We start from the raw sequence: 12,268 nt of genomic DNA on the forward strand, positions 1-12,268 counted from the left end.
CTTCAGCAATTACATAGAAATGTTCATTTTAAGGATTAAGTATCAAAAACTTGTAAGTTATTGTTATTGAAGGTGACACAGATTATTTTACAATTTCTACTTTGCTCATTTTATTATTTGTAGCGGTTTCAAGGCGGCGAGGTAGCAGAATCGTTAGCCCACCGGGCAAAATGCTTAGCGGCATTTCGTTCGTCTTTACGTTCTGAGTTCAAATTTCGCCGGGGTCGACTCTGCCTTTCATCCGTGCGGGGTCGATGAAATAAGTACCAGTTACGCACTGGGGGTCGATGTAATCGACTAGTCCCCTGCTCCCAAATGTCAGGCCTTGTGCTTTCACTAGAAATGATTATCTGCAGCGGTTTTATTTTAATTATTTATAGTCAGGGGCTATACACGGTAACTAATTCCTGACAGAAATACACAACCTAACATTTTTGGGAAGCAATATATTGGATTGAGTCAAAATCATTATTTCAATAGTACATATTGGCGCAGGAGTAGCTGTGTGGTAAGTAGCTTGCTAACCAGCCACATGGTTCCGGGTTCAGTCCCACTGCGTGGCATCTGGGCAAGTGCAGTGTCTTCTGCTATAGCCCCGGCCCGACCAATGCCTTGTGAGTGGATTTGGTAGACGGAAACTGGAAAGAAGCCGTCGTATATATATATATATATATATATATATATATATATATATATATATATATATATATATATATATGAATGTGGTGTGTTTGTGTCTGTGTTTGTCCCCTAGCATTGCTTGACAACCGATGCTGGTGTTGTTTACGTCCCCGTCACTTAGCGGTTCGGCAAAAAGACCGATATAATAAGTACTGGGCTTACAAAAGAATAAGTCCCGGGGTCGATTTGCTCGACTAAAGGCGGTGCTACAGCATGGCCGCAGTCAAATGACTGAAACGAGTAAAAGAGAGTATATAGTCAACAGCTGAATGGAGATAAGGAAAAGATGACCTCAACGGGTTTGAACTTGGGATTTAAAGAGACATAATCAATTAACAATTTGTTTACTGCTCTACCAATTCTTGCATGTACAGTATTTACGACCGCACACAGTAATTGGTTCTTATATTATCTATAGATTTTAATTAACAAAACATCATGGCAAAAAAAAAAAAGAGAAAGTTTGTTACTTTTATTCGATTTTACTGTTTAAAGTCACGCAAACTTGATAATAGAGGTGGCTTTCATCATAGCTAGATGAAAAAAGTAATTTAATTAAAGCCTCCATAGTATTGGTTTCAAATTGTGGCACATGGTCTGCAATTTTGGGGGAGAAGTTAGTCGATTACATCGAGCCCAGTGCTCCAACTGGTATTTATTTTATCGATCTCGAAAGGATAAAAGGCAAAGTCGACCTCGGCGGAATTTGAACTCATAAAAATACTTGTAAATATTAAACAGTATAAAGTGATGAATTGCAAAAAAAAAAAAGAGAAAGTTTGTTACTTTTATTCGATTTTACTGTTTAAAGTCACGCAAACTTGATAATAGAGGTGGCTTTCATCATAGCTAGATGAAAAAAGTAATTTAATTAAAGCCTCCATAGTATTGGTTTCAAATTGTGGCACATGGTCTGCAATTTTGGGGGAGAAGTTAGTCGATTACATCGAGCCCAGTGCTCAACTGGTATTTATTTTATCGATCTCGAAAGGATAAAAGGCAAAGTCGACCTCGGCGGAATTTGAACTCATAAAAATACTTGTATAATATTAAACAGTATAAAGTGATGAATTGCAAAAAAAAAAAAAAAACAGTCGAGAGTTTAACGCGGAATAGAATTAGAATGATTGCTCTGGGTTCTGAGTTCAAATCACATCTAGGTCGGCATAACCTTTCGTTATCTCATTTATGCAGACAATTCGTCGGCATAAATTAGTTTTAATAAATAATATCCAAGCCTAACAAATTTGTCGCTTTAAGCCATTTTATAGAAATCTTTACGAAAATGAGTTCGAATGCTTTCGCATGCCTGTGACTCTGAAACTGTACGCTTTCAATTATTTCTGTGTACATTCTCTCTCTCTCTCTCCTCCACCTCTCTCTCTCCCCTAACCTCTTTCTCTCCTCCACCTCTTTCTCTCCTCCACCTCTCTCTCTCCTCCACCTCTCTCTCTCCTCCACCTCTTTCTCTCCTCCACCTCTCTCTCCTCCACCTCTCTTTCTTTCCTCCACCTCTCTCTCTCCTCCACCTCTCTTTCTCCTCCACCTCTCTCTTTCCTCCACCTCTCTCCCTCTCTCAATTCTATTCCAGATTACAAATATTTCAATTTGTAACATGTAACCTGTAGCATCAATTACTTTAAAAAAATTAAGAAGAAAACTATAAAGCTTATACTTCCAAATTTTATTAGTCTTATTCTTTTTTAAATCCTTTCTTTTCCCTCTTTACATGGAAGATTTCCATCACAAACGTAAAGAAATCTATTTACTAACACCGGTAAAGATGTATGAAACTGTTTCCAAATAGTTGTATTGTCGGTCATTCAAGATAGTGTTAATAAAATAAATTCTATGTTATTAAATTCTCTAACGAGAAGTAAGAAATCATATTAATAAAATGTAATGTGATAGGCAGGTCGGCTTTGCCAAGCTTATTACTCTGAATGAGTCAGGTTGACCTGCGCCCAGAAATCGTAGAAAACTGAGTCACAGACGCCTCTAACCGGGAGCTTTCCACCAAGCTTATTGCACTCTCATAGATCAAATTTACGGATCTATTAAATCGATAGTTATTGATTTCAAACATAAACATACATGCTCAGGCATACAGAGGAAGGTTTTCTGCTTTTTATTTATCTATTTATATTAATGCAAGTAAAGGAGAAGTCTAGAATGGGAAATTAGGTCCAGGTGGCAAACTTGGCCGACTAGAAACCTTCCTCTTTTCCTCAACACTGACTTTTTTGCAATTATTGTTAACTTTAATGGTATGGGGTGAATTACAGATATAGCATGAATTACATGTACGCATACTATATATATATATTATATATCTATATAAAGAGGGGAGAGTTTACGAAAAAAACAAAAGAGAAGACAGGTGATGTACAAAACAAACAGATGTATTAGTATAACGCTCAGGAATAAAGTCTTTTACGATTCGAGCCTACGCTCTTCTACAGAAAGGGACAGGCATATATATATATATATATATATATATATATATATATATATATAATCTATATATATATATATCTATATATAATATATATATATATATATAATATATATAATATATAATATATATATATCGAGAGAGAGAGAGAGGGAGGGAGAGGTAATGGTGTCAGTAAGACCCAAAGGTGTCAGGTAATGCTGAGTAAGTGCTATGGACAGACTATAGTTAAGCTTCAGGTTCGGTGATTATGCAAATGAGGAGTCCAACGTAGGTCATATATCAGCATGAGTATATATAAAAAAATTTTTCAGAATGAGATAAAAATCCAAGGCTGTGAAAGATTTTAGAACATTTATAAATAGAAGGCCTTACAGCTGTTTCCGGGATATTTTATGTATCCCTCCATCGGAGCCGGTGCGAGAAAATGGTTAAGCAATAGTTATTTAAGATATGAAATAGAGAGTGAAGTGGAGAAATGAAAATAGACGTGAGATATGCAGGGATATTGCATCCGTAGATCCATTATTTAGGCAGAGTGGTATACATATAAGATTCCAGTACTTTGTGAGTAAGTTCCAACTTACTCACAAGGCACTGGAATCTTATTCTGCCTAAATAATGGATTTACAGATGCAATATCCCTGCATATCTCACGTCTATTTCTATTCCTCCACTTTACTCTCTATTTCATATATTATCTAAAATAACTATTGCTTAACCATCTCACACCGTCTCCGATGAACGGATATATAAAATATCCCGGAAACAGCTGCAAGACCTATCTATAAATGTTCTAAAATCTTTCACAACCTTGGATTTTTATCTCATTCTGAAAATTATGTATGTATATATATATAAACGAAAAATAATTCGTAACGCATCATAGAACATAGGAATTAATTCATTTTTATAAAATAAATAACATTAAATTTATTTGCACAGAGTTGAACGCAAATACATACTCAAGGTTTCAAACAAATGAAGTAGATTAACACAAAAGGTGCTCATATGAGAGGACAAAATAAATGGTATTCGGCCCCACAAATGTCAAATTTTTCTTTATCCCTACAGCATAGGAATTTATCTCGTGGCGTTACTATCATCTTCTAGTCTGGATATTGGCTTTAATCTATCAATGATTTAGTTCTAATTAATTGTAAATAATTACCATGTGGTAAGTAGTGCCCACTGTTGAAAGCAGTGGGAGCAATGTATACGTAAAGCTGCAAGCGTTACTAATGTTACATCCTCTCATGGACACGAAAAGGGCAATGAGTAACTTAACTTTTCGAGCACGCATTTTCAGCGTCTACCGATTCACTCGCTTGGTTTTGTCATTGAGTCTACACAAAGCCTCCCATTAGTGGTCAAGGAAGAAGGAGCAAGTGACATGGAGAGAGAGAGGGAGAAAGTTAGAGAGAGAGAGAGAGAGAAAGTTAGAGAGAGAGAGAGAGAGAGAAAAAAAGTTAGAGAGAGAGAGAGAGAGAGAGAGAGAAAGTTAGAGAGAGAGAGAAAGTTAGAGAGAGAGAGAAAGAGTAAGAGAGAAAGAGTAAGAGAGAGAGAGGAGAGAGAGAGAAAGAGAGAGAGGAGAGAGAGAGAGAGAGAGAGAGATGGGGAGTGTCAATGAGGGAGCGTTACATCGACTCACGACCAGCTAGAAGTATCAGCTTAAAGGTCTCTGAAATCAAATCCTACTGTCTTAGAAAAGAAAGAACATATTCGAAAACGTAGCCCTAGATACACCACGTTTAAAAAAAACAGAACAAGATAGGATCCTCAGGATATGAATATCGTTGACCATAGTCTTGTTCAACCACGGCTGGCATGCAGTTAAACAAAACCAGCACCTCTAACAACAACAACAACTACCACAATAGTAACAAGTTAATGCAGGACTCTTTAAACACAATACAGTATGGAGAGAAAATTATATGAAGTAACGAAAGCCAATTAACATAAAGAGGCAGGTCTAAGAGACAGATTTATACTGCATACTGCTGATGAGAGTCGTTGCGCTGAGACAAAGACTTTCCTGGTGAATCTCCGTTTCTCTACTTGCGAGAGTTCTTAGTCAACATTAATGTGCTAAACTCTCTCTCTCCTCCTCTTTATCTCCCTCTCTCTATCTCCCTCTCCCCCCTCTCTCTTTCCTTCACACACACACACTGTCGCTCAATACATCTGCATATCAAATATATTTTTGATAGCGAGAGCGTTGACAGTCACTTAGAAGTTTCATTATTGTTGGCTTTGTCGGACTGATGCATACATACATACATACATACATACATACATACATAAATGCGCCCTTTTAAAGCCTAGCCAGGCTCATGGGCCCGGTTTCCCGGTTTCCCGGTTTCAATGGCGTATGTGTTCCCCAGCTGGACGGGACACCAGTCCACCGGAGCGTTACTCATTTTTGCCAGCTGAGTGGACTGGAGCAATGTGAAATGAAGTGTTTTGCTCAAGAACACAACGCGTCGCCCGGTCCAGAAATCGAAACCACAATCTTACGATCACGATGCTGACACCCTAACCACTAAGCCACTCGCCTCCACTACATACACACACACATACATACATACATACATACATACACACACACATACATACATACATACATACATACATACATGCACACACATACATACATACACACACATACATACATACAAATACATACATACAAATACATATATATACATACATACATACATACACACACATACATACATACACACACATACATACATACACACACATACATACATACATACATACATACATACATACATACATACAAATACATACATGCATACATACATACAAATACATACATACATATAAATACATACATACATACATACATAAATACATACACACACACATACATACATACAAACATACATACATACATACATACATACATACATACATACATACATACATACATACATACATACATACATACATACATACATACATACATGCGTATGTTATTGGAAGCTGAAACAGACAAACGGATTAATCCTTACACTGAATTTCTAGTTTCCAGACATTTGGTCGAATATTTAATTGTCTGAAGATCGTAAAGAAGAAAACCCGAGTAACGATTTCTGAAATTTCAGCTTACAATCCATTATATTTTATTACTCTACTTTCAGTGTTGTGTATTCTCTTTCCTTCATATTGTTTTCACGTAAGTGTTCACACACGACATCCGGTGATTGTATGTGTATATGTGTGTTCATGTATTTCTTTTTGTATGTGTGTGCTCGCATTCGTCATGCATGTGTAGGGGTATTTGTGTGTTTGTGCGCGTTTGTGCGTTTATGTGGGGTAGTATTTACATGTATTCGTGTATGCGTGTGATTTGAACTTAGCTCCCACCGATTTTCATAATTAACTCCTGATATTTACAACCTGTTAAGGTTAGAGCAAAGCTGGGTTTGGGTTTGAGTGAGTTACGATTAAGATAGGGACTAATATTAAGAGTGGATTAGAATTGGGACTAAATGTTGTTATGGAGTTGATGGGGCGAGGTGGGGTGGGGTCAGGTACAGTTTAAGTGGGGTACAGTTTAAGTGTAGGTATGGGCTGACGAAATATTTCTTATATCAAGAATATACGACGAAAGACGGCGAGCTGGCAGAATCGTAAGCACGCCGGACGAAATGCTTAGCGGTATTTCGTCTGCCGTTACGTTGTGAGTTCAAATTCCGCCGAGGTCGACTTTGCCTTTCATCCTTTCGAGGTCGTTTAAATATGTACCAGCTACGCACTGGGGTCGATATGATCGACTTAATCCGTTTGTCTGTCCTTGTTTGTCCCCTCTGTGCTTAGCCCCTTGTGGGCAATAAAGAAATAAGTATTTAAGATGGCGAGCTGGCAGAAACGTTAGCACACCAGGCGAAATGCTCAGCGGTATTTCGTCTGCCGTTACGTTCTGAGTTCAAATTCTGCCGAGGTCGACTTTGCCTTTCATCCTTTCGGGGTCGATAAATTAAGTACCAGTTACGCACTGGGGTCGATGTAATCGGCTTATTCCGTTTGTCTGTCCTCGTTTGTCCCCTCTGTGTTTAGCCCCTTGTGGGTAATAAAGAAATAGGTATTTCGTCTGCCTTTACGTTCTGAGTTCAAATTCCACCGAGGTCGACTTTGCCTTTTATCCTTTCGGGGTCGTTTAAATATGTACCAGCTACGCACTGGGGTCGATGTAATCGACTTAATACCTATGTCTGTCCTTGTTTGTCCCCTCTATGTTTAGCCCCTTGTGGGTAATAAAGAAATAGGTATTTTGTCTGTCGCTACGGTCTGCGTTCAAATTCCGCCGAGGTCGACTTTGCCTTTCATCCTTTCGGGGTTGATTAAATAAGTACCTATTTCTTTACTACCCACAAGGGGCTAAACACAGAGGGGACAAACAAGGACAGACAAACGGATCAAGTCAATTACACTGACCCCAGTGCGTAACTGGTACTTAATTTATCGACCCCGAAAGGATGAAAGGCGAAGTCGACCTCGGCGGAATTTGAACTCAGAACGTAACGGCAGACGAAATACGGCTACGCATTTCGCCCGGTGTGCTAACAATTCTGCCAGCTCACCTAAGTACCAGTTACGCACTGGGTCGATATAATCGACTTCACCCGTTTATCCGTCCTTGTTTGTCCCCTCTGTGCGTAGCCCCTTGTGGGCAGTAAAGAAATAAGAATATACGACGAACACAGTAGAGCAATGAACGAACACTTTGCTAATTAAAAAGAAAAGAAAAATTTCCGCTACATTCTGTATTCTCTTTTCCAATCGATTAAAAACTAGTAACCTGGTACTTATTCTTTCGGCCCTTTTTGCTGAACCGCTTAGTTATGGGGTCGTAAACAAACCAACACCAGTTGCCAAATGGTATTAGGGAAAGCAAACACAAGGACGCACACTCTCCCCCCTCTCTCTCTCTCACATACACCCACACACAAACACAAACACACACGTATACTCACACGCGCATACACAAACAAACAAACATACATACATACATACATACACACATACATACATATATACATGCATACATACAAACATATTTACATACATACAAGTCTGAATGTATATGTATATTTTCATCAAATTCTGATACTGAACATCATAAGCCTCGGTTGAAGATGGAAAGGATAAACAGTCCCATTATCTATCTATCTATCTATCTATCTATCTATCTATCTATCTATCTATCTATCTATCTATCTATCTATCTATCTATCTATCTATCTATCTATCTTGTTCCTTTTCCTTTTCTTTTTTTCTTTTTCTTTTTTTTCTTTTATTTATTTATTTTTTTTTTTTCTTTTCTTCCCTTTTACGATCCCTCTTGATCGAAAACCTACGCCACCCCCTTTTTTTGTTTCTTTTGTTTTTTTGTTTTTTTCATCCCCCCCAAAAGCTCTACCTTGTAACTTGTCCCATCTGTGTGCAGCCCTGTGTGGCCAATCTATATATCTATCTATCTACCTACCTACCTACCTACCTACCTACCTATCTATATCTATATCTAATCTATCTATCATCTATCTATTATCTATCTATCTATCTATCTATCTATCTATCTATCTTCTCTCTCCTCTTTCTCTTTCTCTCTCTCTCTCTATAAACATATATATATATATTATATATATATATATATATACAGAGAGAGAGAGAGGGAGAGAGAGAGAAAGAGATGCGCACGTCCCATTCCTTCCACTTAGCTTTGTGCTGATGAATAAGGAAAAAAAAAAGAACAAAAATACTGTGGAATAATAAAAGTAAATACTATATCATACAAATATCATACAACAAATACTATATTATTGCTAAAATTACTTCAAAGTCTATTTATAGCCTCCTCTTTAAAATCTGATTCAGATAACATCGCAAGTAAACGGTAATTATAAGCACTAAGTATATAGCATTATATACAAAATATAATTGTTCTAATAACACATAACATAAAATTCCATGTGTGAACTATATCAATATTCCTAAGAGAATTCTAAAGAACCTGGTGTTTCTGAGAATAAACCAATATTCTGAAGAGAACTGTAGAGTGGGTATTAAGTAGATGTAATCTCTTGGCAATCCAAGGCCTCAACTCGGTATCGATTCCCGGTGGTTAGCATACATGTAGTTATGTCACTGATATTATTTAGAAAGTTATAAGCGTCACATACATTCTTATTTGCCCATAGTTATAGGTCCGAAGCCTTGTAGTTATGTAAGAAATCGATACTCAACAGAAATCTATAGATTCTGATATCAAATTCGAAAACGAAATTCGATAAAAGATACGCACGGATCTGCATCCTGCAATATCAAATTTTGTACAGACCTTTATATTTTTATACGAAATTCTATTTTTATATCTGAACATATATGAAATACATTTAGTATATTATTCTTTACCGATTTAGAGATATTAATACAAATAATTTATATGACTTCAGTATATTAATTTATTTACACAGTTATATAATTTAATACGGTTTTCCGTAAGATTTATATTGTTTGATATGAAATTTTATCCGTACACCGTAATAAATAAAGCGAAAGATAGTGGACGCTCAAAATTCTTATTCTAACTCTTTAATATTTAATGCTTCAGTCTGTCAGCCATAGAGTATATCCACGGCAGTTGTTAGCTGCACTTTGCCGGGGGGTAGGTGCACATTCCACTTCATGATATCCTAGTGCTGATGAAGCTAGGGAAAACAAATTGTTATAATGCAAACAGAACGTCTTTGTTTGGACGCTGTATTGTAGCGAGAATTTTCTTTCTACAACGCTTACATGTATCTCGGAATCGTTAGTGTGTACGAGTCCCGTGTACTTACTACATAACAGTCTTGTATACAGGTGCAATATTAGATAAGAGTTTTTAGCAGCACATTAAAACATATATATTGCAGCAGCCTGCACAGGTAATTCCTGCGCAAATCAATCCCATCTATAGACAAGTATACTACTACAGAATAGCATTACTATTTTATTGATGTATTAATGGGTATCTCAGTATAACCACATAAACATAGATAAGAACAAAACAAAATGATAATAATAATAAAGAAAAGAAAAAGAGAAGAAACGAAAAGAACGAAAGAAGCAAAGAAACAAAGAAATGAAGATAATTTGTATCGTCTGCTAGAAATTAAAAATTATAAACGCAAGAGATCGTTTTGGAAAGTGGTGGTGGTGGTGGCGGTGGTGATAATTGGAATGAATGAATGTTACTACAAAAAGTGAAAAGGCAAATATAATAGCACATTTCTACTGAAAATGTAGCAGTAAACTATCTTTAGCAAATTATCCCCTGAAATAAACGAAGCGAGAAAAATTATTTTTTTCCGATTTTTACTCTCCTATGTAAGTTTAGAAAACATAAACACTGAATACAGATACTAACACGCGGACACATATATAGGGAAAAGAAAAAAACAAAACAATGGACGAATAGACGAACAGTTTTAGCAACTAGAATGAATTAAAATATTGGGAAATTATTACATATATATTATAAATTAAAAAGGATAACGAAAAAGGTTGAAATATATTTGATAGTTTCTCGATATCGTAAACATAGCAAACTGCTTTTGAATTGCTATGGTAATAGAAAAGTATATTGTTACACAACATGGGACAGAACATTTGTTTTATAAATAAATGTGTATACATACCTTAAAAAGCACACCAACAATGGCTTTGTTGTCTATTTTAGAAGGATTAAAATCTTGGACATTCAAAGCTCCGATACGCGGGAATGTAGCGTAGGATAGAGGGACAATAGTCAGTAATAAAAGACATTTGAGAAATTGGTTACTAGTGGGCATGTTGCGTGTATTAGATGACGGCTAAGCTGAAAGTACAGACGATACAGTCTGAACGTGCAATATATAAGGCGGGATTCTACTTGAGCGTAAGCCAATAGGAAAGTGGTTAGGGGTTTATGATTTATTTTTAGTGTGTGTTGTGTTCTGTGTGAGTGTGCGTGTGTGCGTGTGTGCGCGTGTGTGCGTGCGTGTGTGCGTGTGTGCGTACGCGTGTATAAGTGTGCGTGCCGTGAGTGTGAATCTATATGTGCTTGTCATGTCATTGTGTCTGTGTGTGCGAGCACGGGCATTCTTGCTAAAATCATGTGCATGCTAACATACATAAATACATACATACATACATACATACATACAAACATACATATATATATATATTATATATATATATGTGTGTGTGTTTATATATATATATATATATATATATATATAATATATATATACATACATACATACATACATACTTACATACATACATACATACATACATGCATATATATATATAATATATACATACATATATATAAACACACACATTCAAATACATATACACTCATATACATACACACATATATATATATATATATGTGTATATGTGTGTGCGTGTATGTATGTGTGTGTGCGGATACGCACACACATATACCCGTCTACCACACTCACACATGTATACACACACACACACACACACACACACACCACACACACACACACACACACACGCACACACTCACTAATACACTCACACACCATACAAGTGTCTATCTGTCTCGCTTACTCTAATATATTTTGTCACCAGGGTATTAACTACATAACTATTTCAATTCTGTTTATAACTTTTTGAATATTTTGTTTTCAAATTCCATCCTAGTCATTATATTGTAATTTCCTGGAGTTTCAACTTGAAAATTGTGTACGGCTCATTGGCATTACATGCATTTTTTTCCTATTTTTGTCTTAATTAGGTTTTTACATTCGTTGTTTATTCTTTGATTCAAATGCGCTCAAATTTAGTTGATGTGTCTATTATACTCATAAACACACATGCACGCACAAATTCATATATACAAATATATACGTGTGCGCGTGTGCGCGCGTGCGTGTGTGCGTGCGTGCGTGTGTATGTGAGTGTGTGTGAATGTATGTCTGTATATATATATGTCTGTATATGTGTGTGTGTGTGTGCATGTGTGTTATGTGTGTGTGTATGCATATACACGCGGACACAGACACACACACATGTGTGTGTGCGTTTGTGTAAATATATGTCTGTATA

At 36.5% G+C, this 12,268-nt stretch overlaps 1 protein-coding gene across 1 annotated transcript in view; it reads right to left on the reverse strand.

Annotated features, from left to right (window-relative positions):
* Positions 1-11,117, reverse strand: part of LOC115232457 (deoxyribonuclease gamma-like) — a 105,773-nt gene extending 94,656 nt beyond the window's left edge. Inside the window, exon 1 of the mRNA XM_029802338.2 lies at positions 10,846-11,117. Coding sequence (XP_029658198.1) covers positions 10,846-10,998 — 153 coding nt within the window. The 5' untranslated portion in view covers positions 10,999-11,117. The remainder of the gene's footprint in view (positions 1-10,845) is intronic.
* Positions 11,118-12,268: the final 1,151 nt, after the last annotated feature.

The sequence above is a fragment of the Octopus sinensis genome, linkage group LG2 (genome assembly GCF_006345805.1).
Source record: "Octopus sinensis linkage group LG2, ASM634580v1, whole genome shotgun sequence".
Classification (NCBI taxonomy): Eukaryota; Metazoa; Mollusca; class Cephalopoda; order Octopoda; family Octopodidae; genus Octopus; species Octopus sinensis.